This window comes from Drosophila hydei, unplaced genomic scaffold (genome assembly GCF_003285905.1).
Source record: "Drosophila hydei strain 15085-1641.00,03,60 unplaced genomic scaffold, DhydRS2 tig00000250-arrow-arrow-pilon, whole genome shotgun sequence".
NCBI lineage: Eukaryota > Metazoa > Arthropoda > Insecta > Diptera > Drosophilidae > Drosophila > Drosophila hydei.
The window spans coordinates 819,632-846,642 of NW_022045696.1; the positions used below are offsets into that span (position 1 = coordinate 819,632).

At 35.6% G+C, this 27,011-nt stretch overlaps 2 protein-coding genes across 4 annotated transcripts in view; both read left to right on the forward strand.

Moving 5' to 3' along the window:
* Positions 1-14,891: 14,891 nt before the first annotated feature.
* On the forward strand, positions 14,892-16,612 carry LOC111603366 (nuclear transcription factor Y subunit alpha-like). The gene is made up of 6 exons (XM_023320915.2): positions 14,892-15,017; positions 15,073-15,223; positions 15,281-15,382; positions 15,856-15,927; positions 16,013-16,096; positions 16,151-16,612. The coding sequence occupies exons 1-6, from the start codon at positions 14,970-14,972 to the stop codon at positions 16,555-16,557; spliced, it is 864 nt and encodes a 287-aa protein (XP_023176683.2). The 5' UTR covers positions 14,892-14,969; the 3' UTR covers positions 16,558-16,612.
* Positions 16,613-18,266: 1,654 nt separating this feature from the next.
* Positions 18,267-27,011, forward strand: part of LOC111603346 (ras-related protein Ral-a) — a 30,506-nt gene continuing 21,761 nt past the window's right edge. For 2 of the 3 annotated variants that reach the window (XM_023320885.2, XM_023320883.2), the window contains exon 1: positions 18,267-18,466. The gene's annotated coding sequence lies outside the window, so the exon portion shown is untranslated. Of the gene's footprint in view, positions 18,467-23,517; positions 23,582-27,011 lie in introns of those variants that run through there. The other variant, XM_023320884.2, reaches the window with a different exon arrangement.

The following is a 27,011-nucleotide window of genomic DNA, read 5'->3' on the forward strand; positions in this document are numbered from 1 at the left end:
AACTTAGTTGATAAGTTTTGTGGTTTTCACTCTAGATATATTCGCCATATCTTTTTGATCTTGGTTAGACAACGCACTTATATATTCTAAATTCTCAGTGTCTAACTTTTAAACTAATAGCTTTTCTGACAAACCAGATGTAGTATGGCCCGATTTACCACGTCTTCTAAGAAACATTTAATCAGACGAGAGTTTCAAGTCTGTTCGCATGGATGGACCACATACATTATATAATCATATGGCAAATATGATGCTTGCACTAGTCTTAAGCTGCTTATATGAAGCACATAAGACAAGAATATTAGGAGGCTAAAATAGTCCAGAAATGCTGAAATATTATAGACAAACTCGTGCCAAAAGTGATTTAAATATGAATGGGAACATAGAGTGCACGAGAGAAGGCTGGAAGCAACGAAGAGAGAAACCTTTGCCGAGCCATTGACTAATGCATGTGAGATATAACTCAACTTTTCTATACATTTAGTTAACTATAACGAAATTTATTTGTGTTGCAGTTGCTGATTCAATTGACTGTGAAAATCAAATCAAATTTCAATATTTTATTTTTGCATATGTGCTTTGGATACTTTATAAAAAAAACCGTTATCTATGGATTTTTATGCATTTTTTGATTAATGAATAGTTTGATTTACAGCACTTGAAGTACTCTGCTCAATTTTGATGCACTTCGCGAATTTATTCGGTTCGGTGTGCCTAGTGTACGGCAAATTCGTTGGGCTTCCACTTCCTGCTCTCTGGTAGCAGTTGCTACGATGCTACAGAATCGCGCCATGCATTGATGAAACCAACAAACAGCATACAAAGCGAACTGCCAGTGGGAGTGGGAGTGGAGCTGGAAGGAAGCTGGCCAACATCAGTGAAACACAAAGAGCGCTCTAGAATTGTGGTCGAAGGGTAAGTTGTCAGTTGCCATTTCCCAGTGGTGGGTTGCAGGGCAACTGGGTGCTGGCGGGTCGCTTTGGTTAGCTCTGCGTGGGGACTTGGCTGGCTGCCTGGCAGCGCCTAGCGCTTATGTATAACAGTTGTTGTACAAATATGTATAACAGCGACTCTGTCATATCAAAAAGGTAACATAGGTAAAGACGAAAAGGCAAGTCGAGGTTATATAGATATAACTATGCATATAGTTCTATATATATATATATATATATATAAGTAGTTAAATTTGATAAAGATTTGCACATGTCTTATGAACTTCTTGCAATTTGACAAAGAAAAGTTAAAGAAAACTAAAATATTATAGAAAAAATCAAATACTTTTTCTATCATATCTTTCTATATCTTATAGAAGTCGAATCGTGATGTGATATGATCTAATGAGTAAAGAGTATGCATAAAGTTTCCCAAGTTTTGTTGTTCTTCAGTTGTTACCTGCTATAGGATATCGAGTGTGCTTGACTTGGATATACCCTGCGCCACATGACACAACTACAAGCATACACTGTGCATAATTTTCCTATTTAAACTTTATAAGCAATGTGTTTTTAATATCTTCTGCCATTTGATACACAATATTTGCGCAATGAGCAGCTCATAGAAATGTGTTGAAACTAAAATCAATTGAATAGAATTTTAAGCAGTTTGGGAAGAAGTATCCATAAAGCATCCAAACACCAAATACCAAATTTTTGTGGAGTCATAGATAGTTAAAATAACCTTTGTCTTTAATTTCGAGCACAACTTTGGTGCAGATTAAGAATATATACAGTTGCGTTCATAAAAATAGTAGTGCTGCACCACACAAAATGTATACCAAAGACGCGCCCTTTTAGTTTAATTTCTAACAGAAAAACATTTAAATTATTAACAAAATATCTTAATCTTAATATTCCTTTCAAATTGTTATCGAAATATTGTTTTAATCAGTTGCACTACTATTTTTATGAACACAGCTGCGTATACTTAATAAGCTCAGCGATGCCTTCCTTTGCCTAAATTGGAATGCATTCTGCGGAAATTTCTTCTAATGACTAACTGCATATATAAATAATGCTATATAAACACACAAAACACAAATGAAGCAAAACTGACAAAATATGCATACATTATTGAGAGATAATTCCACATTTTATAAATAACATATCTATATACATTTCTCTCTCTCTCTCTCTCTCTCTCTCTATTTGTAAATGTATATATATACATAATAGATAAGCACCCATTTCGCATATGCTTAACTCACATTTGCTTTATCACATTCCAAATATCAATTAAGACCTGCATTAACAAATCGCAACAATTGACTAAAATTCAGCCAATGGTAATGGCTGTGAGTGTGTGCGTGACTAATCAATACACAAATAATTATATACTCTGTGTCAAAATTATCTATTTGGCTGGCATTTCAAACTGTGATTTGTAAAGCAGCAGAGCTTGGCCCAAATATGAATAAATATATAGGGATGTATATAGAGATAGAAGTCGGTATCTTCGACTTGATTAACTATAAGAATGGAACATATAGAAATGATTAAAATTCTAATCGAGGCGGCTCGACTAAGAGATAACCTTAAGCGCGAACCCGATGCTCTACATATATCGATTGAAAGGTATCCAGAATCCAAAACATAAAAAATCTGTGCATTCATTCCAAGAACATAGTAAATCTGAAATCTCCTAGACTTATGGTATTCAATCTATGCTTAAAAAACAAAGTCTAAGTATCGATTCTTATCGATAATAAGTAAATAGGGTGAGAAAACAAATCAACTCGTACTACGTATGGTATACACGGGTATACACTTCAAATTTGAAAACTCTAGTTTTTGTAGCTTACGAAATCCCTGTAGTTACACGGACGGACATTCCTAGAACAGAAGTATGCATATACTTTATGGGCACTACGACGCCTTCTTCTGCCTATTGCACACATTTATACGAAAACATTATATTTGGAATTCCCATTTTCAATGTGTCATATTCGACTGTCTAAGATCTGGGGAGTGTTAACAACCAACTTATCTAAAACTATAAATTCTTTTGGTCTGTGTTTAAAACTAAGTGAGAGAGCTCAACTCAAACTATATCGACACTAGACGAGCTCTACTCACACATCTTCATACTTATTAAGGAAATCTTAAGAGCATATTGGTTAATTCTATGAGAAATTTCGGGCCTATTAAAGTTAGATTTTAAATTTTTTTATTTGCTGAACAGCCTAAGTTCGCCATTTGAAAGGCATACTCGAGTGTACTTCTTCCGGAAAAAGCTGTCAAAGCTACAGCTAGAATCCATTGATAAATTGCTGTTGAACTGCTTTGGAGATCGACCAAAAATGTTAGATCCAGCAACAGTTTATCTTTCACTTAAGGCATCACGTTGACTCCCTCCATAGAGCTAAAGGAAGCAGTAGCAAGTGCCTAAATAACGATTCTTTGCATAAACTGAATCTACAATATTGGAAATTTAAAGAATGTTGTACGGATAAGAGAATTATTATAATGTTTCTTGTTCCGAAAAATTTTTAAAATACAATACATAGACATCTATGAAGTATGCCTATAACTAGATTAATCAATATTCACATTGATTGCTTGTCTGACTGTCCAACTAACCTGCTTAACATTAGAGTATAATTCAGTTAGTAAGAAACTCTAGTTAACACATTCAAAGGAGCTGAATTGCTAAGATATTTGAGTTATGTGAATCAGGATAGCCAGCAAGTTACATCACTACAACAGATAGAAGATGCCAGACAACACGCATAGATGATATGGAAAAAGACTTAATGAAATTAAAATTAATAAACTTTTGAAAAATTTAGGCCATCGGGTGATTTCCATTTGTATATTATGCAAATTTTGAAATAGGGCAATTGCTGAGAGGGGAACGGCTACGTGGACTAAAGTCCTGCTTGTTGTTGCCTGTCCCAAGGCCATTTTGCAATCTGACAAATTGTTTCAAATTAGAGCAGCGCCATCTAGCGTTCGTTTCGAATTGTGTGCCAAATGCAGTTTTGCGTGCGAAAACTGTTAAATGAATTATACAAAGTGGGAGTGAAACATAGCAAAACAGACAGATAGACTGACACACGCACATATACAGCGAGATAGAGAGAGAGGGAGAGGGAGAGGGAGAGGAAGAGTGAGAGAGAGCGAGTGAGTGAGTGATAGGGGAAAGGCAAACAGAGTGAGAGAGAAAGCGCGAGTGAGCGAGATAGCTATGGGTGGTTGCTTATGTGAAACGACGCAACGCAACCTTCCCCTTTCCCTACCCCATTGCCACGCCACCGCACCTCCGCACCTCAGCACTTCCTCACCCCTCGCCCACAACGCCCACATGAACATTCTCTTGTGAATTCTACACGTATATAAAAGCGGAAACATGCTGAAAATGCTTACATAAGCGCCATAGTGGGCACAACTGGGCGCTAGCTATTGCGCAGCCTGTCGCCGCCAACCGCCCAATCAGCCACCTACATCTGTATGTACAGGTGTGCGTGTCTGTGTGTATGTGGCAGCTGCATACATTAAACCGCAACAGCAACAGTAAATATTGAAAATTCCATATCCGTTTTGATGTCAACTCACGTGACAACAACAACAACACCAACAAAGAAAAAGAAAAAAAAAAACAAATTAATTTTTGAGTAACAGCAACCCTGCACTTTTAGATGATATACAATCGATATTTATCGATAATATTTAGAAATTACCTCATATATACATTATATAATATGTAAATATACTCTATGTATATATATGTTCAAGCATCCATTGCTGTAGGGTATAAGAAAAGCAAGCAACAGCAGCTGGCGAGCATGAAACCCAACACAGAACCATCTCAATGTCCCATTGAGTTCGCATTCTTCAGCTTCAACTCCAGATTCCAGCCTCTGCATCGATGCTAAATAAAGAAGAGAAGAGTGTGCGCTAAAACCAAAAGAAAAAGAAGAGGAAAAAGAAAACACACACACACAAGGCTGTCGTGTGCCTTTTGCCTTTGCCCTCCTACCTTAGACCCAAACCGTTATGAATTCTCGATTTCTTTACATTTTTTTACACTTTACACTTTTCAACACTCAGCTACGCTGTGAAGGACAGTGTTGTGCAAATTTTCCCAATATCATTAAGTAATCAAACTAAACAAGCCAACAACGTGGCGGCTACGTGATTTTTCCTCTTGCCTCACATAACTCATACGCAGCGTAGTTCCACAAGCAAATCAAACAACGAAAAACTGGCAAGAACACTCATAATGCGTTGGTGTATATAATCTATAAATATAAATTGAATGAAATAACAAAACTATATATATAAAATAATATATATATATGTACACATAGAACTATAGAAACTGGGCCAAATTCTCGTAGTAGCTGCTCATTTCAATAGAAATATTACACGAATATAATATTTAAAAAACAACAGTCAATAATTATTATTTGACAGTAAAATATTTCATTTTTGCTCTTAATATGAGTCGTTTTTTTTTTCCTACAAGTAAATACTATTGCACATAGTGTCCCACATTTTTTTATAGCGCACACAATTGAAACGCAACTGTTTAAATTGAATTTATTTTACAGTCAATTTAAGCAAACACAAAGAAAAAACCCCAAAGCAAAGCAACAAACGAATAAATCTCTTGCATTAATTAATTCTCTGCTCGTTTTCTTCATTTTTTTTTCAATCAATGCGAAATGTGGAAGAGAGAGAAGGATAATTGAGCGGTCGCCTGGTTAAACAGCTGAGCTTAGCAGACTCGCTCTTTCTCTCCTCTCTCATTCACACGTAGCTCTCTGCTTTCTGTAATGTCAGCACATAACAGTGACGGCTTCTGTTAATAACAGCCGTCTGAGGGCAGCAAAATTTTTGCATTTTAGGTCAGGTCGCAAATCTATTCAGCGCAGTCGGCGTCTATGCTGACGCGCCGTTGGCAGCGACGCATGACTAGTTTCAGTTGTTTTTGCTTTTGCTTTTTCTGCTGCTGCTGCCGCTGCCTACATTTTTTTCAACGTTTTCTCGTTGCTTGCGTCGCTCGCTGGCAGCGTATAATTTTCATGGTAAGTTCATTGAACTTGCGAATTTTTTTTCTTCTATTTTTTTGTGCCGTTGCTGCTATTGTTGTTGTTGTATTTGAATTTTGCATTACACGAGCAAGACAAACGCGAGAAAAAGAGAAATTAGGTTTTCTTGTCGCTTGTTTAGCTGTGTGTATGGTGTGCTACTACCGCTTTTTTTTTCTTCTTTCACTTCTTTCATTTCTTTTCTTTTGTCTATTGCTTCAACTACATTTGCCTCTGCGTTACCAGTTTTATATGTATAACAGTTCTAAGTCTGATTTTGGCTAACACATACACATATATATGTGTGTATATAAGTATGTATATAAACATGTGTATATATGTATGCATGTACGTATATGCGTACAAACTCAAAATCATGTTACAAGAATCAGACATATTCATCTATGTTGCCCGACTAGTTGTTACGCTTTTATTATCTTTATAATAAATGACTCGAAAGTCTTTGGCATAAATAAGGTTTATTTTTATAAATGGGTTTTAGAATATATACATACATATATACATACCGACAAATGTGTATATATATATATATATATATATATATATATATATATATATATATATATATATATATATATATTATTATTATTTTACTGAGTTGCAACCCCTGTTCAACAGGATACTCTACCAATTTTTCCATACTATAATAATTCCATGCTACTTTTTACATTATATGTATGTATGTAGCATCAGAAATATTATATCTTAGATCTTATTTATTTAAAGAACCCAAAAATAGAAAGTATATTTGAATATTTTATTGTTATTCACTGTTTTTATAGTCAAAATATCTGAATTTAAGCAAGATTCAACATGCAGTCCTGAGTGATCGATTAAACATATGGTATATTATAATAAAACTATAATAAGTTCATGTACAGATGTATGTGGGCACACATAAGAGATAAGGATTACTAATCCGAACACCAATCTAAAGTTTAGTTAATTCATTCAATTTAGTGAGTTAAAACGGTGTTTTTTAATAATTAAGATTACTTCCTTAGCTGATCAAAATTTTCGTAATAAGTGAATTTAATAATATAAGTTAATATAACATCAAGAATCTATTAGTAAAAATCTATTGAACATTGAATGTCACATAATTTATGTGCTGTGGAAATCTCTGTTGAAAGATCCGGTTTGTGGCTTATATAAAACTCGCACCCATCGGCACCTTGGGTATTGATCCATGGAATCTTTACAGTTTACAGTTAAATATCACGTTCTTTGTCTCTCTCATGTGTTGCTCTACTACATGCTAAACTCTCCCATCTCTTTCACTTTCTCTGCTTTAATGCTGTCTTATCCTGTGCACTTTATTTTCACCACAAAAGTAAGTGATTTAAAAGGGCATACAAAAAAAAATTTAAAATTATCTTTATCTATTTATCTCTTTAGTTTACGTTCGCAAGCTCTCTCACTCTCTTTGCGTTCACTTCGTTATTTTAAATTTTGCACTAACCTTTAAGCGACTCATTTTCCGTTGCTTTATTACAGGCATATCGACGTGAGGTTTGTGTCTCCGCTATGGCTGCTCTTGCTTCTTCTTCTTTACCTTCTTCGTCTTCTTCTTTGCAATGCGTGAATTTCTTTTGCACTTGTTTTACCGTTCCGTTTGTGCCTGCTCTTTATTTTGCACTTGCCACTCTGTTGTCGTTATATTTCATTGGTTCATAACAATGAAGCACACACACACAAGCACGCAGAAAAAAACCAATTAAATATTTGCACCTTTTTTTCGTTCAGTTTCAACTCTCACATAAAGCTCTCGTTCACACATACATACACATTAACTCATTCACGCACATATATATATATATATATATATATATGCACATGAATACGCGCACGCACAAGCACACATACATACAAACGCTTGCGCTAGGCAGCGATGTCAACGACAACAACAACGCAAAACATACACAACAACAATGGACAACAACTCGAACTTGAGTCGAACTGAAACTCCATTGAAGCGTGGCAATCAACTGAAAAAACAGTGAAAAACTGCATGCAGTTGGGCCTGTGGAAAAACGTAAAAAAAAAAAAATAAAAAAAAAAAAACAAAATGAGACGCAAGAAAAAGAAACGTCGCTGTCGCGACGCTGACTGCGCAGCACTGCACAGACGCTGTTGCAGCAATGAGTTGACGTTCTTGTGATAGTTGTTGTTGCGGCTGGTTGTAGCTGCAACTTGGAAAATCGCATCGAGCATACACACATAGGACGCAAAGGAGCAAGAGAGCGCCCAACAGCCAGCAAAGCCAAACGACCGTTTTACAACTGCCGGGCGCAGCTTCGCTTTGCGCTTACCATTTTCGGTTTTGTCACTTGCCGGGCTTTGCCTTTTCGCCTGATCTTCGTGAGCGTCGATGGCGGTGACCGCAATGCCGGCGTTGGCGGCGAATTGCTAAATCAGTTTTGGGTGGTTAGTTTTTTTTGGGCTTCGGGAAGTGGACAACAAACGAGCCCATAGCCGAAACGAGAGGGGCGGCTGCGACTATTGTAAAGCTTAACTGATAAGGTCGATAAGAGCACACATAAATAAGTATGTATGTATGTATGTATGTATGTATGTACCTATGTACCTATGTAAAATGGATGACCGTTCAATCGCCAGATAAAACCAGACTCGTTCAATGAAAATCTCAGAAAAAGTAAGAAACAAAGAAATAACCAATCACAGTAGTGTTCATACGCGTTGTCATAGCATCAACAGCAAATACAAAAAACAAAAAAAATAGTATAAACTGATTAACCACAAAGAGCGAATGTGAAACAAAAGCCAAAACAGCCGTTAACAAGCCGGCCCCAGCACACGCACACATTCACACACGCAGACACTGGCTGGCATGGTGAGCTTAAGAGCGAGAGCATTTGCTAGCGAGAGAATTCGAAGCACCAACAACAACAACGCAAATACTTCGCTGCTGCTGTTGCCGCTGCTGTTAAAATGGCTGCCAACAGCGACCTACGACTACAACACAAACCAGTGCTCGCAGCACACATTGTTGTAGCAGTTGTTTTTCCTTTTTATACGCTTCGCATTTTTTGTTGTGTGTAGCGCATTAGCCGGCAAAACACGACGGCCGCAACGTCACTGTTAATAACATGCGGAAGCCGCTGTCGCTGCCACAGACGCAGACGCCGCTGTTGCCGCAGTATGTGTGCTGACAGGCGTATGCCAATTAAATGCTATGTTATTGTATATATGTTTGTTTGTTGTGTTTGTATGTATCTGCTTCTACGTACGAATGCATGTACATATAAGAGCATAAAATGTTCATCATATTTGATGTTTGCTGTTGTTAGGGGGTCTGTCCCAGTCTGTTCGGGAAGCTCTTCTGTTACTGCAGGTATGTGTGTCTGTATTTTTATTATTAACATTTACCGTGCAATTTGCGTTAATTTGCAAATGGAGTGAAACAATTTTTAAACGCCTGTATGAGGCGCGCAGAAATACAGCAGCAGCAACAGAGGCGGCGACAGCTTTTGTTAAAGTAACAGCACAGCAACTGCTTATAACAGCGTAATGTTTGTTAACAGCGCAAGCTTGTTAACACTGCACTGCTTACTTCGGCACTGTGGTGTCGGTCAGAAAATATACAATGCAACCGATTGTTTTTAATAAATTAAAAATGTTAGTTTTATAGTTTTTTAGTAATAAAAATTAATCCTTTTAATATGTCTAAAAGTTGTCAACAGTTAACAAAATATGGTTGCAACACATAACAAAGATATTGAGAAAATTGAAATATGTTATATTATAAACAAAAAAAATAGTCATAGAATCATTTGCAATTTTACAATGGTTATAACTTTGTAATGATGTATTCCACTGTAAATGCTCGTTGCTCTGATCATCAGTTAACCTTAATTTGCTTTTATCAAGAGTTGAACTTATTATTCACCACACTCACTTAATCCACCAGACGAAACAGCAGCGCACACAAACATAAATATATTTGCACGCTCGACGTACTGTTAACATCGCAGCGCGAATGTTGACGTGAACGACGACGTCGACGTCGACAACGGCGATGACGACGACGACGACACCGACAGTGTCGCGCTTATCAGCTGTTCTTTTGCTTTCATTTCTTCAAACACAAAACGCACAGAGACGTGGCACAGCAGAAAGCGCCGACCAGCCTAGCTTAGCGCAAGAGCGTGTATAAAGGAGGAAAATATATTCGTATGCACATACATACAAACATACAAATATATGTAATAGGGGGAGCTAGGGTGGGGCTAGTGTGGAAAGTGCGCTTGATACGGGCGTAGGGAAGCAGAAGCATAGGGGACGTATGCTTGTATATGTGTTGGGAAAAGAGGGGGGGGACTACAGTTCGTTTGGTTTTGCTAACGGCTGCGAATAGGCAGAGGGGATGTGTGGGCTGTGAGAGCAAGTGCAAAAGTTTGCATGTGTGTGAGTATGCATGTATTATTATATATATGTACATACAGACATACATATGTATTTATGTGTACTTGATGCACTGTGCAATATTATGTATTGGCAATATAAACGTAGGTATATATATTTATATATCAGTATACATACATATGTACGTATGTGTGTATGTGTGCGTGAACATGTGTGTTTATGTGGTGTGTTTGCCACGTCCCGTCACGAGACAAGATGTTGACAACAACAACAACGACAATAACAGTGCCCAGCCATTGTGTGTGAGTATGCGTGTGTGTGTGTAGAAGTGGAGCGATTCATTTTTCAACATGAATTGCACACATACATAACTATATATACATACACATGCCAATACATAATATATTTGCATGTGTATATAAATATGCCTATGTATGGATGTTTGCATGTGTGTACTATTCGCTTTCTTTTGCCTCACATCTTTTGTACGCTAATTTGCTTGCTTATGCTCGTGTATTTCTTTTCATCTCATTTGCTTTGTTAAGCTCTTTCCCCTATGCACGCGAACGACAAACTGAAGAAATGGACGAAGGTGAAGCAAAGCAACGAAGGGCTCACCAAAACTATGGGAAAACATCTTCCATCTTCCATCTTCATTTTCTGTAAGATTCCCTCCCCCCTCTCCTATTTTCCCTTGCCAATGCCACTGTCCTACCCCATCACCGCTTCCAGCCCAACAGCAACAACGAGATGCACAAAGTTAAAGCTGTGTAGCTGCTGACAATTCCAAAGTGCAATAACCGTTTGGCCTGTGCCTGTGCCTGGGCCTTAACCCACGTTAGCCCCCGTGCCTGTTGTTACCCAATATTGAATTTCATATGCTGCTTTGAATCAATCATTGAGTGAAATTAGTTTAAATGTAAGAAATCAATGAAAGCTTTCTCTACCTCTCTTTCTTGCCATTCATTTCATTCCTACTAAATTTATTAAAGATTAATATAAATAATTATAAATATCAAGCTAAAAAAATTTTTAAATTTTCATGAACAGCTTAAAAGTTCAAGTCAAAATATTTTTTCATATTCCTCTTTAGTTTCACCTATCTAGTTTTCTGATTATAATTAAAAATGATTATTAATTTAAAAAAAAAAAAAAAACATTTTAAATTTATTACAATTTCATATTTGTACCGAGATATTTTTTTTTATAAATTTTTTAGATTAAATATGATTAATATTATAAAATAAAATAATAACTAATATAAAATTAATCATTTTTATATATTTTTAAGATGGTTATCTAAAGAGTGTAAAAGATCCACACTGTTACTATAGTTATTTATATTTATTATTTATTTTCACCTTCTTACATCCAGAACACAGATTTTCATTGCATTCTACACTAAACTATATATATATATATTATATATATATATATATATATATATATATATATATTATTGAACTTTTTAGATGACAATCTTAGAATATATATATATCTAGATCTAATAGAGAGCGGATAAAAGATAGAGGAGGAAAGCAAGCTATGTATCGTATGACTAGCACAATTATAAGACCTGATATTCAGCAAGCCTTATATTATTCGTCTAATCAAAATAAACAAAGTTTTGAAGGTTTATTGAAAAAATCGAGCGAGAAATATTTTTATTTTCAATTATCTCTCTTAAAAAATAATGAGATTTAGTAATCTTCCAAGCTTTACCAAGCAAATTGGTCAAAGATAAAGCTGAGATGTCAAAGACTCAAAGGCTCAATTATATAGTATATAGTGTATTTTATATATATATATTATACTATATTTTTATTTTATGTATCTAAAACTTACCCTGACGCCAATGATACGTGCTTCGAGCAGCTCATGTTTGCGCGGATTTAACGACGTTTGGAAATGATCCATTTTATTCCAGTTTTCAATTCTCCGGCTTATCGTTTGATTTGAAATTTTCGTGTTGAATTTTTCGTTTACTTTTACTTTGTTGTTTTGGATTCCTTTAACTTTTTCTCTTTGTCAATTATTAATATAATAGTTTTTTTGTTTTGCAAAAACAAAAATTGTCAACGCCATTTCGATCGATCGGAATATTAGCTGAAATTTGTACAGTTAAATTGGATTAGCATATCATTATTTAACTTTGGATTTAACAGTGAAATTAATAGAAATAAAAGTTAAAATAATCATTTAGATGAGTCATTTATTTTCTGATTTTAAATGAAAAAGGAATTATTCAAAGAAAAGTATTTAAATTAAGAAATTAGTAATAAAACTTAAATTACCATTGTTATTGAAATGAATGTTTTTTAAATACATATTAAATAAACCATCTAAATTTTTCTTAAAAAAAAAATGAAGAATATTGGAATTAAGTTTTTAATATTGATTGAATTGTTTAAGCTCTTTAAAATATGTTATCATTTTTAATATTACAATAAAAATAATAAATTATATTTTAAAAACACACATGAAATAAAACTGTCATTAAAAAAATAAATATTGGAAGACATTTATAAAAATTATGTGTTTTTTAAGTATAAACATTTCAATTGAAATAGGTTATTTTATGTTATGTTAAGTGTAATTATTAATATAAATATTAATAAATAATAAATAAATAACATTTTCTAAATATTTTTTATAAATTTTGTAACTATAATAACTATTTTAAGGAAATGTTTAGTATTATTTAAATATATATATATATATAATTTATTTTTAGAAATTCAAGTTCTTTATTATTTAATTAACCAATAAAAAATTAACATACATACATGGTACAAGTATATTTATGTTTATTTATTTCTATATCACTTTTCATAAATAATAAAATATAAAATAAAAAATAATGTAGTTTTCTTCTAAAATATATATTTAATTTTAACAATAACAATTGCAAACTAGAATCAAGAAAAATTGATCGAATTTAATCAAAATTTTGATTTAGATAATAAGTGTCGATCGTGTTATTGGCGTAGGTCACGACCAGAACTCATCACTAATTCTATTTTAGGTTATGTCTCACACACACATATGTAAGCATTTAGCTCAATGTATGTGCAAATGGAAGAAACTAAATAAAAATCTTACGTTTTGAATGTAAAACCAAAGTTGGCTTTTATCAAGATTTGCATGTTGCACAGCTGTTGCCAATTAGCAAACGGGAAAATCCAATTGGGAAGCTTTTGGAGACGGGCAATCTAGGGTTAATATTATTGCAGTCCATAGAGATGCAAATAGCATCGACTGTTACACAAATTCGACAAAAGCCGGCTAAATGCCAAGTTATTCATACATATCTCAATATTATTCTTTTTCAAAAATAACATTTATTTAACATACATACACACACATGCACACGCACACAACATGCATCTGTATGTATGCACATATGTACGTTGCCCGTTTTTGCTTTGCTCGCCGGTGTGTTTGGTTTTTCTTTTCGTTTTTGTTTCACTTGCCGTTTATTTTACGTATTTTCTTTATTTGTAACTTTTCGTTGTGGGAATGATGGGCAGGGGGCTTTTGGAAAATAAGTACTGCAACAAACACTTTTTTCACACAAGTAGCTCGCCCTCTCACTTCTTTCTTAGCCGCTTTGCTTTGCGTTTTTTCTTTTCTTTTTTTTTGCAAACGCTGCGAGGTTAAGTTTGTCTTTTAGCTTTGCAGCTGCAATCCGTTGGTGCTGGAGAGGAGGAAGCTTTTTTTTGGCTAACTACAAAAACAAACAAAAAAAAAGTATCCTATATGCAACGATTTGTGTTGCAGGATGTGTACACACACACACACACGCACACAGACAACAAAATGGCTTTTTGCGTTTGGGTTTTAATGTTGTTTTTGTCACAGTAAAAAAAATTTTAGCAGAAGCTACACAAACGCGTCGCGTTGCAAAAATGTGCTAAAAAATGCGCTCAGCTGTCGAAAGAGTTTGACGATATATTTCGTATCGATATATCGTGCTCGTGCTCTAGCTCGTTCTCGCCATGCTGCAAACTCGCTACATTTTGGACTGTTAAAGCGGTTTACTCAGATAACGAAACATACTTAACGAAAGATTCAAAATTCTCTATGCATGGTATATTTCGTATATTCTTTCATGTCTAGTGAAACCAGTTAATGTATAAAATATTAGAATGTTAGATTTTTACTTGCAGCTTAATAAATCTGGGAAAACATGCAATATAAGATATATATTGTTTTTGTTTGAATATGTACTATCTCTATAATTTAAAAATGTGCAACGAAATCTTAGTAAATTCTATATTTATACTTGTTAATTGTATCTGCTTTGCAATTGCTAAACTATATTCAATTCTCTCAATGACAATTCAAGGGAATGGCAGCTTTAATGTTATTTAACAGCGCATGCCTGCACTTAACAGCTGAAATCGATACCAATTGCCGTCGCAATCGAATTCTGACATATGTTGCCCATGAAACTCCGTTAGAGCTTCCAACATATGTTTTCGCCAGGGCGCGATTCATTTGTATGAAGAAAATGAAATAGAAATGCAGAACAATGTTCGGTTTTATACATTTTCTAAAATCGCTTAGCTACTCAACGCCGGTTAGTTATCAGCTACAAAAACACCGCATATAACTAAATAACATGTACATTGCAGGTGGCCAACCGCCGCGTGAATTCTATTCAAACCGCTTCGTTCGAGTCGCCGAATAACGAAACAACTTCTTACGAAGAAACCAATTCGAATGACTCTACGTTCTCGGTAGATGCTGTAACTGGGACAATAAATAACGGCAGCATTGCTAACGGTAAGCTAGGTCAATATCTAAGCATCGATATTTATGCACAAATGAGTATTTTCCCAGAGATGAGCTCAAATGCAAGTGACGAATCGTTGAATCTGGTTTCTCCAAGTCGAGTCATTGGAACTTCACATTCGATTACCGTTAATGAGAGCATGTTTACAGGTAAGTGAATTTTATATTTATCAGCTATAAGTACATACATATATGTGCATACATATATTCGTAATCTGCATAAATATATTCGTATCTGCCTGTTCGCTTTAACAGCTATAGACTGGAGATTGGGATTTATATGCTTGTATATCATCGTAGAACAAGTTTATCAGTCTTCTTATTTTCGATAAATCAACCCATTTTCTTGTCGATTAAAATCGATAATTCCCTATTTAGATTTGCTTTGTTAGATATAAGTTGATTACCATAAAAGTTAGAAAGTTTAGAATAAACTGGCAATGAATAGATATGGACCTCTTTGATAACTTCTCCATTGCTGTAGATTCAGTCATATTTCCGATCTTATAGGCCAATAACTGCTCAAGAGTTATGCTAGCTACAATTTGGTAACATATCTATTCCCGCCTTTAATAAATCCTATTAAACTTAATCGTATATATATGATCTGAATGTTATGTTAGATATGAATGCAAATGATGAATCCTTGATTGCTGTTTCTCCGCCTCGAATCATAAGCGCTGGCTTGGGTAACGGTAAGTCTCTATTTAATATATATATATATATATTTTTTTATTTATATATATATTGATCTGAAATATATTCACTTTTGTTTTGTAGATCTGGCTAGGGATGAATCGCTGAATGTCGCTTATTCGCCTTATATTTCAAGATTTGTTCGTTCGTCAAATGGAACTGAAAATCGTAAGTATATAGAAGTTATATATATATTAATCTGCATTAATGCAATGTACTTAGCTGGTCAAACACCCGATACGATTGTCTTGACGGATAGCGATGTCGACGAGCTAAGTCCAATTCGTGCCCACAGTCCGATGGCGATCATCGACCTGTGCACACCAGAAGCTGCGCAACGCCAGAGAAGAAACAACAGCAGCAGCTACAACAACAACAACAACAACAACAACAACAACAACAACAACAACAACAACAACAACAACAACAACAACAATGACAGTTTCATTGATACCAGCTACAAGTGTCCTGTTTGCTTTGAACGCGTCCGCAAGCGTGAGCCAATTTCCACAAAATGTGGCCATGTCTTCTGCCACAGCTGCATCAATGCCGCAGTGCGCGTAAAGAAAAAGTGTCCACTGTGCAACAAGAAACTTACATCGCAGGACTTCTTTCGTATTTATATTTAACTCGCATCTGATCGATCACAGATCTCATATCAAACACTAATTTGATTTCATTGCCTGTAATATTTCATCATTTGCTGTTGCAACTTTGTGTTTGTATTTGAAAAATATCGAAATTTGTTGCAATTGCTTAAATGTTTAAGTGTTCCATTAAGTTTGTATGTGCATATTTAAATTTATAATTTATATTTATAGTTCAGCATTTGAGTCGATTTAGGAATCTTTAAGATCTACCAACATGCATAGTTTTCTGAGAAACGATTAGCGAATGTTTAACCATCTTTAAGTCCAGAGTCATTCACAAGATTCTTATAAATCAAACACAACTTTGATTCGAATAGCTTCTTAAAAAATAAACAAGTTATTCAAATATAACATTTTCTTTCGAGTTTGGAAAGAAGCATACGAAGCTGTAACGTTAATCATGATTGACGAAAGCTATGTTATGCAAAGCGCACTGTTAAGAGTGCGACGTCTTTTGATAATTATAATATATAATAATAATATTGGCTTGTTTAACCTTTTTAAGCTAACTTTAATTAAAAGTGTATTCTTTTTCATATAACCATATAAATAATAATAATTATTTTGCACTTGCGAGAGCACTGATCGAGTGCGCGCCAAAATTCAAATGTGTTAACGGAGCACAAGCCGGCGTCAGTAAAAAAGGGAACTGTTAGTTAACATTAAAAGTCACAGAGCTGCACTTTGCATAGCTGTTGAGCCTCAGTGGGAGTGTGGCTGTGCATGGTTGTGTGTGTGTAAAGATTAGCGCCGATATATTTGAAACGACAGCTCATCACGGAGTACAGGGTATCTTAAAGAAGTACAATCAACTAAACATAACTTACGTTGAACTTAAAGAAACGAACTAAGTAGTCCTCAGATTTCCAAATTAATATAAAAGGGTATACTGCCGACTTGAAGAACCCCAACTTTCTAGCAATAAAATTAGCTAATTTTATTTACCATGCATTTTATTATAATTTATTCTTTAGTATTTTTACATATATTTAAAAAAATTTTATTTACAATTATTTTTAAAAATATTTTTCTAAGTTTTCCATTAGAAAATGTTGATTTTCTATTCTACTTAAATTTTAATAATATTCAATTTTGAAATATGAGTAAACTAAAATTGAAAAACAAAGACAACTATAAAGTTTAAAATCAGTCTAAACTAAAGGCCCCGAATCATTTTAAATAATTTCGAATTATTTTTTCTTAAAGGTCATAAAAATATATAAACTTTCTTAGTTCGATATTTATACTAGACTAGAAAATGAAAAAATACATACTTTTGGAGGCATTATTTAATTCTTCCTACTTTGTGCCCTCTGAGAGAACTTATGACGTCACTTTGTTGGGAATTCGTCACTTGGCGTGACTTGCGCATTAAACGCCATCAAAACTTCTATCAGCCACCTACTCTTAACTATCGACTGCTATTATATCGATAGTATTCAATTATATTTTTACACGATATCTATTTAAGATGCTTGTTTATTGAAGCCAGAGTGTATAATAAACAAAAAATAAAAATATATTAGAAATACTGAAAAGTATTTTTGTTATTTTACCAGCGTGATACCACAGTGATCTTTAGGGCGGTTGGCGATACTTCAAGTATCGATATTCAGTCGCGGTCAGCGATAGTTTTGAACAAATATTAACCAGCGCTAGACAAGTAGATATCGCTCATCCCTAAATCTGATTCAGTTCATTTTCGGTTTTTGTGCGCAGCGGAGTTACCTATATATCAATTTCGAGGTGTTCGACATAAATTAAAAACTAATTTATAGTAAAAGACGCGCTGCAGCCAAGCTTTATATATATATATACATATATATATGTTAGCTGCAAAAAACGAGCACAAACACACAAGAAGCGGCTACCAAGTGATTACGAATTTGTATGTTTTCATTGAATTGTTTATATACATATAAGAGTTTTTGAATTTTTTTATTTTTGATTTCATCTTGGTTGTTGTTATTGTGTAGCTGCTGGTGTTGAATTTTGTTGTTGTGATATTGGCTATTAAAGTGCAAAATGTGTGTTTCATACTGAAATTGCGCGTGCAATTGCCCTTTGTCTCATTCGATTGTTTTAAATCTGTTTTTTTTTTTATTTTTTTATTGTGTTTTTGCGAACGCGTCATCATGAAAAAATGCCCAAAAAATAAAACAGCACAAATTTTGCGCTTGATTTGGTGCGCTTTGTGCGTATGAGTGCATGTGTGTGTGTATGTGTGTGTCTGATTGATGTAGTAATTGATTAATGGGATGCTACGTCCTGCACATTGTTGCTGTTAGCTGAAATAAACAAATTTTGTAAAAGCCGCCAAAAGGCGAACGATCTTCGTTGGCAGCATAAGCACAAGCAACCAAGCAGCGGCGGCAGCAGCGGCGTCAGCGTCAAAGAAAGTGCGGCCTAGCTGCCAGTTTCTATGCGTGTGTGTGTGTGTGTGCAAAGTAGATGCGAGAAAAAAACCAAAACCCAAAGTATTCATGTCTTTATTTGTTGCTGCTGTTGCTGTTGCTTCTGCTGTATAACGGCACCATTCGTCGCATAGCAAAAGTGAAATTTCTACTGGGATTTCTTTATTATTTAAATTTTTGTTGTGCTAGTTGTTTGCCATTCTTTGTGCATTGTTGTTCTCTGCTGCTGTTGTTGTTGTTGTCACTGGCAACGCCTCTGCTCTCTGCATCTAGTGCGTTTGCCATTCAAACATTGTTGCGGGCTTTTTATCAATGCTATCAGCGGAAATATTTTGCCGCACCCCGCTTGACCTTATTCCATGCACACTCTCTCGCGTACACACACATACATACTGCGTAGCTGCTCTCTTTCAATGCAGCAGCACAGCCCACCCAGTCGCCTGGGTGACGTCCTCCTTGTCTATCACCCGCATTACTGTGCGTTTTTTGTTCTCTGCGTCTAGCTGAAGTTGACTCATTCTCTCGCCACGCGCATTCCACATTCACATTCATTCTTTTGCTTTGAAAGCAACTCACACACACTCTGTTCCTCTCTCCTTCTCTCTCTCTTTTCGCGCTCTGTCCACCCACTTGCTCACTATTAAGCTTTTGGTATTTTGAGCACAGCTTATTGCAACTCTTGCAGCTCTCTCCCGACTGTCAACGCAACGTGCTGCTTTTTTCTGTTCTGCTCTATCAATCAGCAGCAAATTGTAGATCGTATGTGAGTATACGATATTTATTTGTATGGGTGAATGTGCGTGAGCGTATGCGTATGCGCGTGTGTTTAAGTGCGAGTGTATTTGTCACCTCCGCCTCCTCTCATATTATTTCATTTGCAATTACATTCTTTTTCCTTACATTGGCAAAAACGTGACTTGAATTCTATTTGGTATTTTTGGACATTTGTAATCTCAGCGCAGCCCGGAACCACTAAATTTGATTTACTTATTTTTGCACGATTCAAAGTATTTTGTTTAGAACTTGAACTTTTTTCCAGCAACTTCCGCCCATAATTGAACTTGAACGAAATTCGCTAAAACGAAGTGTTTAAATTACTATTGTTTAAATAAACATAGTTATGGTCCACTCGTTTTCCATAATTTACTATTAGTGACCGATCAATCAGTCAAAAATTAAATGTATGCATTTAACATTTTTGAACTTATAACTTTCTCGTACATTTCAAATTCCAAATTTATCAGTCTGAATGTAGAAGTCTGTAATCCCTAAAGTATTCCAATCAGTTCTTATCATTAGAAAAAAGCCATTTACTTCCGCTGCCTGCCAAAAACCAAACCAAAAATAAAAAGAAATGAAAAACAAGTTCAAGTACACTCATTGCATTTCTTATAAATTACTACTTTCGTAGTGTTAACTGAATGTCGTATTCCGCAAAGCATTTAAAAATGAACCAATTTGTGGATATTATTTGTGAAGGGCATTACAATATCGTTGCGTCTTGCTCAAGCTCAAGGAACAAGAATTACTCACACATCTCCTGATCAGTGAAATCCGTTTACGGGTCTTACTCTATTCATTCCATAGCAGAGTTAGTCAACAAAAACAAGTGCCTAAAAGTCAGCCTAAGCCTTGTGTGGTAATCGTCTATAAATAAAATAATTTAAAATTCTTTTTTATAATCAATTCATATTATTTATATCCTGCATTGTAGCTTAACGCAGGGGCTTCAGCAGCATCACTGCTCTGTTGTTTTTGGCCAAGAATTTGGTACGAATTCTTTGCTTCATTTTGTGGAATAGACAGAAACGAGTCAAACGAAACGAGTCAAAATAGCCAAACTGATCGGCCTAATTGTGGGACATAGATCAAATCGAAATCGAATTGGTGTAATCCGAAGCTCAACATTCGCAACCTTGTATCTATACAAAACTTTGTGACTATTGAAGTCAAAGAGAGAACTCAAGTGAAATAAGATTTTTAAGCAGAGGGAGTAGGATATAATATACAAAGAAACAATCTGTTGTTCTAGGTAGAGATTAATTCAGCATTGTCATCTCAGTAATTAAACGTACTTTTTGATTTTTAAATTATTTATTTATTAATTATATATTTTATTTATTTTACTCTGGAATTTTAAAATGATTCACATCGTTTATTTTGCATCTATAAGTCAGGAAAAGAAAGATGTTTTTTTTTTTTTATTGATTTTGGATTTCGATTGGTGTTGTTTACCTTGGTGCAAATTCCTGATGTCGCGTCTCGTGATAAGTGTTAATTCTTTGCACTCGTTTTTTCCCTCCTTTTTTGTGTAGAGTTTCCAAACTTGATGCTAACTACAACAATTGGAAACTTGTTTTTGGTTTTCGCATCTATTGTGAGTGGCGCACAATAGTGTGAATGAATGTAAATGCTGAAATCGACAATAATGATAATTATAATAATGATGCGCCTGACACAATTCTCGTAACTCTAATTCTTCTTCTTCGGCGTCGTCATCTTCTGTTTTTCGTTTGTTTTCATTCTAAGTAAGCTTCACTTTATCTTCATCTTTATCTCTGTTTGTCAAATGACTCCAAAGTTGTCTTCGCTATGTATCTTACCCGCATTAGCCTAATTTATAGCCATCAAGCGGCGATTTGTGCCAATTCCTCTCAACGTGGCCCTACGATTCCAGCCAAGTCCATTAAAACAAAAAGAAACTAAGAAAACAAAGTAAGAAATTCAAGTTTGTCGGCTTCCCAAACAGATAAAAAACAGCATGGAAGATACATATCTAGACTATAGCTATACTTGTTGAATGACTTATGACGCTATGAATTGTATTTTTAAGAATGACTTTGGGAAATAGTCTTGAATCTCGTACGCTTCGAGTATATAAAATAAATTACTGAAAAACTTTTGCAAATCTTTGTAATAATGGGCAAAAAATAAGCAATCCTAATGAGCTTAGTATTCTAGATCATTTATTATATAATCGCCCAACAAGCTTAGCTCTATCTCTAAATGTGTGCCTGCATATACACATAGACTATACATGCACATGTCAAATAAATCCACTGAGAGATAAGCCAAATATATCGTATGAGTAAAGTATGCGTGTATCAGCGTCTAGTTATGATCTATTTTACAGTTCTGCGACTTTATTCTTAGCTTTAGACAGATAGAAGATCGAAGAGATGAGAGAGGAGTTTCCTCCTCTCTCTACCCCCTTCCTCTCTCTCGGCATATCAGCGATAGTCGAGAGTGATTTCGAGATTGAGATGCGAGAGAGCTAGTCGCTACTCGTATGGGAGCGAGAGCTCTCTATGCGGATAGCTCAGGGAGATATACTTTCTCTCTCTCTCTCTTCTCTCTCTCTTCTCTCTCTCTCTCTCTCTCTCTCTCTCTCTACTCTCTCTCTCTCTCTCTCTCTCTCTCTCCTCTCTCCTCTCTGTTTCTTAAGAGCTCCATGAAGTTCGTCAAAGCTGCGCTTCAGTTTCTTGATTCTCAGATCTATTTCAATCGCGCCGCACATGGTGGTAAGAAAGTTTGTACATATATATGTTTACATACACATATATCCATATACATGAACTTGCATATCTCTTGGAGATCTTAACTATTCGTTGCACATTAGTTTTTATTGTGTTACGCTCTCAACTGCTTCTGCTGCTGCGGCTGCTGCTGTTGCTGTTGCTTTTGCTGTTTGCCGTTGCCTTGCTTTTAATTACAATTTCCCCCTTTTAGTTAGTTGGTTACTCTGGCAACACTCCCACGCCTTGATTGTGTGCGTGTAGTGTGAAATTCGCGTTATCTTTTGAAGCGAATTCAACTTGTTTGGCCACACTAACAAAACGTCGCTCGTCATTGCCGTTTGCCGTTCGCCGCTTGCCTTGAACTTGGCCAAACATGTGCGTAGAAAGTTGGGCTACATCGAAAGCCATATTCGCCGACTAAAGCTTTGGCTGACAGTACGCAGTTATAAATAACTACAATGATGCAAAAAGCAAAAATGATGAGCAAATAGCCAATGCGACAACAACAGCTAGCTAATTGTGAATTGAAGCTCAAAGCTTTCAAAAGCTGTTTAACATAATTCACATTGTTTTCTTGTTCATACTGTCGTTGTTGTTATTGTTGTTGTTATCATCGCTCCCACTTGACATTGAAAGCGCCGAAGCTGACGTCGACGCCGCCGCCGACGCCAATGCCGCTGTTGTCGCTGCGCATCACAGCACGCGACTGCGCAGCTGGCGGCGAATTCGTTGCAAACCATTGTCGTGAGTCACGCGGCAAAACACACCACACGCTTAAAATCAACCGTTGCGTTCAGCTTGTTGCTGCTTCGGTTTTTCTCTCATTTTGTTTTTGTTGTTGTTGCTTCTTCACAACTGAGTGAACAGCAGCAAAAACTTAACAGTTAACAGTTAACAAAACGAAAGCCTACAAGAAAGACGGCAAACAAGAAGCAAAAAGCGCGTTCTAAAACTTTTTGTTCCGTCGTTGTGTTACTTTTTTTTATTGTCAAATGTGCCCCAAATGCGTTGTTATATTATAAATTGCACAAACAAAAAAAAAACAGCGTTTAATAATGCCTATTATCTTTGGTAAGCAGAAAATGAATAGTAGAAAATTGTAGTAGACATTAAAAAGTTTATGAAGAGCTTTTTTATAATTACACGTGCACAACCTAGGCTCATAATTATATACATTTAATTGCATTAATTATGAAAAAAATTAAATGTTCAGCAGGTGGGCGTGCCTTGGACCGCCTTCCAATGGTTGACAGACGCATTCTAATTCTTTGTCCATGCAGCTGTTGACGAGACCCAGCGTCAGCGCTAGCATTTGACTAATAGATGCAATTCGTCGCAGTAAATTCACACGGTGCAGCGAAAAAGAGACAGCAACAAGAAAAAAGATGACGAAGAAAAGAGCCTAAAACGAAGCAAAAAACTGTGTGAAAAATGCGACAAACAAGATTTTTTTTATACGTTCGTCGAGGGTATTGAAAATTGTTTCGCATAGCAGATAAAGCTTGCAATATTAATAGATAAGTTATTTATTTTAAGATTTCGAAATTATGTTAAGCGCGTACGGAGTATCGGCGTTAACACTTATTCGAAAAATGAGAAGACTTTGTGAATTCCGTGGCGATGACCGACGTTCTTTATTTCCAAAAATCAACTAACTCTATTTGACAATCGTTCTTATAATAGAAGCTAGCCCTAAGCCCTGAAAACGCTGGCATTGCATACAGTACTAGGTCGCTGGTCAGCAACATTGTTGCGCGTGGACGCTTCCGCTGTTGTGCAATGTCCGCTTGAGACAGCTGGTGTCGTAAGCATTTATGCTGAGAATGCATGGTCAGCTTCAATATTTACGTTCTGCTGATCAATTGTGTTAACTCCTCCCCCACTTAGGTGAATGACGTCCTCGGAGTTCTTCAAACTGTTAATTACCGCTTGAAGATCAAGTTGACGTTTGCTCCTCTGATGTCTTTGATAAAGTTTCATTGAGGCGTAGCAGGAAAGTAGAATGATGACCACGGTTAGTCCAGATATTATTGGTCTTTTTACCAGTTGTTCTTCTATTTGAGCAATGTCCCGGATGTTTTTTATGCTTAGCTTCTGTAGGTACGGCAGGCTCGGTATTTCCTGATGATCCGTTATATTTAGAAGCGTGGATGCCGCTGGTCTCGGGGATTTCCTCACGTATTTTTTTGGATTTTTATATACGGTGCCGTTTACCTTTATCTCGTTGTCAAAGGTAAGGAGGAATGTCCCTTTCACCATTTGCTCGTCAACTATAGCCACTCTGTCGTTGATGATGATAACGCCATCGTCGATGATGGTTAGAGGTTCAAGATGGCTGGGTCGAGTTGAGCAATGTGCAGTGCCACCTGAGTGCAGTTGTTGCGCGCACGTTGTATAGGGTAATTTCTTACAGAACGTTGTTGTGAGGGCTGTGCTACAATTTCCTATTGATATTACATGGTTGTCGCAAACAGCTATATCGTAGTCTTCGGCGAAATTGATTACAATGCCATCGTGTTGGACAGGGTATATTGTTAATTTTTTACATACTATGTTAGGCTTAGGGTATCTTATAATAAAGTGTAAAAAGTTATTATTTAGCAAGACTTTAACTTGAGATACTTCCATTAAGTCAGTAATAGTGATATTTATAGGGTGTTCATTAACAATATTTTTTAAGTCAGAAGAATCTAATATGGAGGGGTTTACAATTCCAACCTTTGCAAGTGTTACTGATAGCATCAAGGTTTCTAGTTCTGAAATAATTATTCTGTTTCTTGAGAGCAGTGTCTCATACAAATGTTCTGTATCTATTTGCTTTGTTTTTGTTATGAGGTTTACTGTGTCGGTTAGCTTATTTATTTGTTCTTGCATTTTTGTGTTTATAGTTACTTGCCTGTTTTCTGATTCTACAAGTTCTTTCTGTGTAAATTTAAGATTTTCCAAGTCGTCGGAGTCTGGCGTGCCAGCTACGACTTTAAGAACGGTGCCTAGCATATTAATGCTCCTAGCATGTCTATGATGGATATTTACTGTGGCTATTAGTGCTTCTATATGTTGTATATCTGTGTCTAATAACTGTCTCATATGTGATCGTGGAAAATTTTGTCTTAATTTCTTCGTGTCCTCTACTATTGCTGAGTATAGAGTAAGATTAGTTGAATGTTTTAAATATTGGAAATCCGTCCAAATGGTTACATATCCGTCTGAGATCGGTATGTAATCTGTGTTCGTATAATCGGTAAGTTTCGCCGCTACCGTTGTGGCGAAGAGAATTATAGCCCAAATCCTAAAGATAAAAAGAAATAAAAAGGGTTTAATGTTTTGTTTACCTTAGGTTGTCTTTGTGGACCACCCTCCCTTTTATTAAGACCGTTGTCCCCAAGTCTGCGTCAATTTTGTTTTCATTGTACAGTGGTGTCAATTTGTTCCCTAAACGTCTGTTTGCCTTTACAAGAACTGTATCGCCTACTTGGAATTGTCTATCGTGTCTTGTTTCATTTACCCTGTTTATTTGGAGCTGCTGTGCTTTTTGAATTTTATTTCTTATTTCAATTTTAAGTTCTGGGGAGGATGAGTGGATTATGTCGATTGGACGTTTGTCTGTTACCGAGTGAACTGTGTTGTTGTATTCAATAGTTGCTTGGAGTATCGTTTCAACGGTATCTGTAATTTTTCTTTGAGCTGTTAGGCATCTTGCGATGTCGCTGAGGGTGCTATGAAATCTCTCGACTTGTCCATTTGAAGTACTATGGAGTGGTGGGGCGTTTACGATTTGAATGTCATACTGGCCGTTTAATAGTGATTTTATTGTTTCGGACTTTAAGGAGGGTTCATTATCGCAATAGATCGTCTTGATATGTCGATAAAAATTTACAAGTTGTAAAATTGCCGATTGTATGTCGATTATTGTCCTTGAAGCAATGGGTTGAACGGTTGCGAATTTTGAAAATTTGTCTATGCATGTAAGGAAGTATTTTTTATCAGTTGAGTATACGTCAATGTGTAGCATTTCACCCACATAGGAAGGTATAGGAGTTTCTCCAAGTATTTGTTTTTGTGGGTGACGGTTGTACTTAGCTGTTTTACAGATTTTGCAATTTGCAACCACTTCGTTAGCTAGTTTTGTCATTTTTGGAAAAAAGTAGTCTTGTAAAATCTGTTTTACATTTTCTTGAGCTGCTCTGTGGGCTCGATTGTGTTCTGTTACAGTTATTTCTTTTTGTTCGTTCTTGTCAAAAATGTCATTTACCATATGTTTTGTATATCGAAATATTGTTGTTGGGAAAGTTTCTATTAGTTTATGTTGTATGAATGCCAGTACTGGTAACTCGCAATGGATTGCATTAACGACGTCTTTTTTGACTACATCGTAAACTCTTTCGATTAACGAATTTCTGTCTGAGAAGTGAATTGTATGTCGGATTTTTTTACCGAATATAATGACTGTACGATCAGAGGCTACTCTATCTTCTTCAATTATAATTTGGTTTTGGAAACA

Coding starts and splice junctions, on each gene's coding strand:
- LOC111603366 (XM_023320915.2), top strand. CDS start 14,970: ATGTTCGGTTTTATACATTTTCTAAAATCGCTTAGCTACTCAACGCCG. Junction 15,383..15,855: donor TAATGAGAGCATGTTTACAG/GTAAGTGAATTT, acceptor ATGTTATGTTAG/ATATGAATGCAAATGATGAA. Junction 16,097..16,150: donor GTCAAATGGAACTGAAAATC/GTAAGTATATAG, acceptor CAATGTACTTAG/CTGGTCAAACACCCGATACG.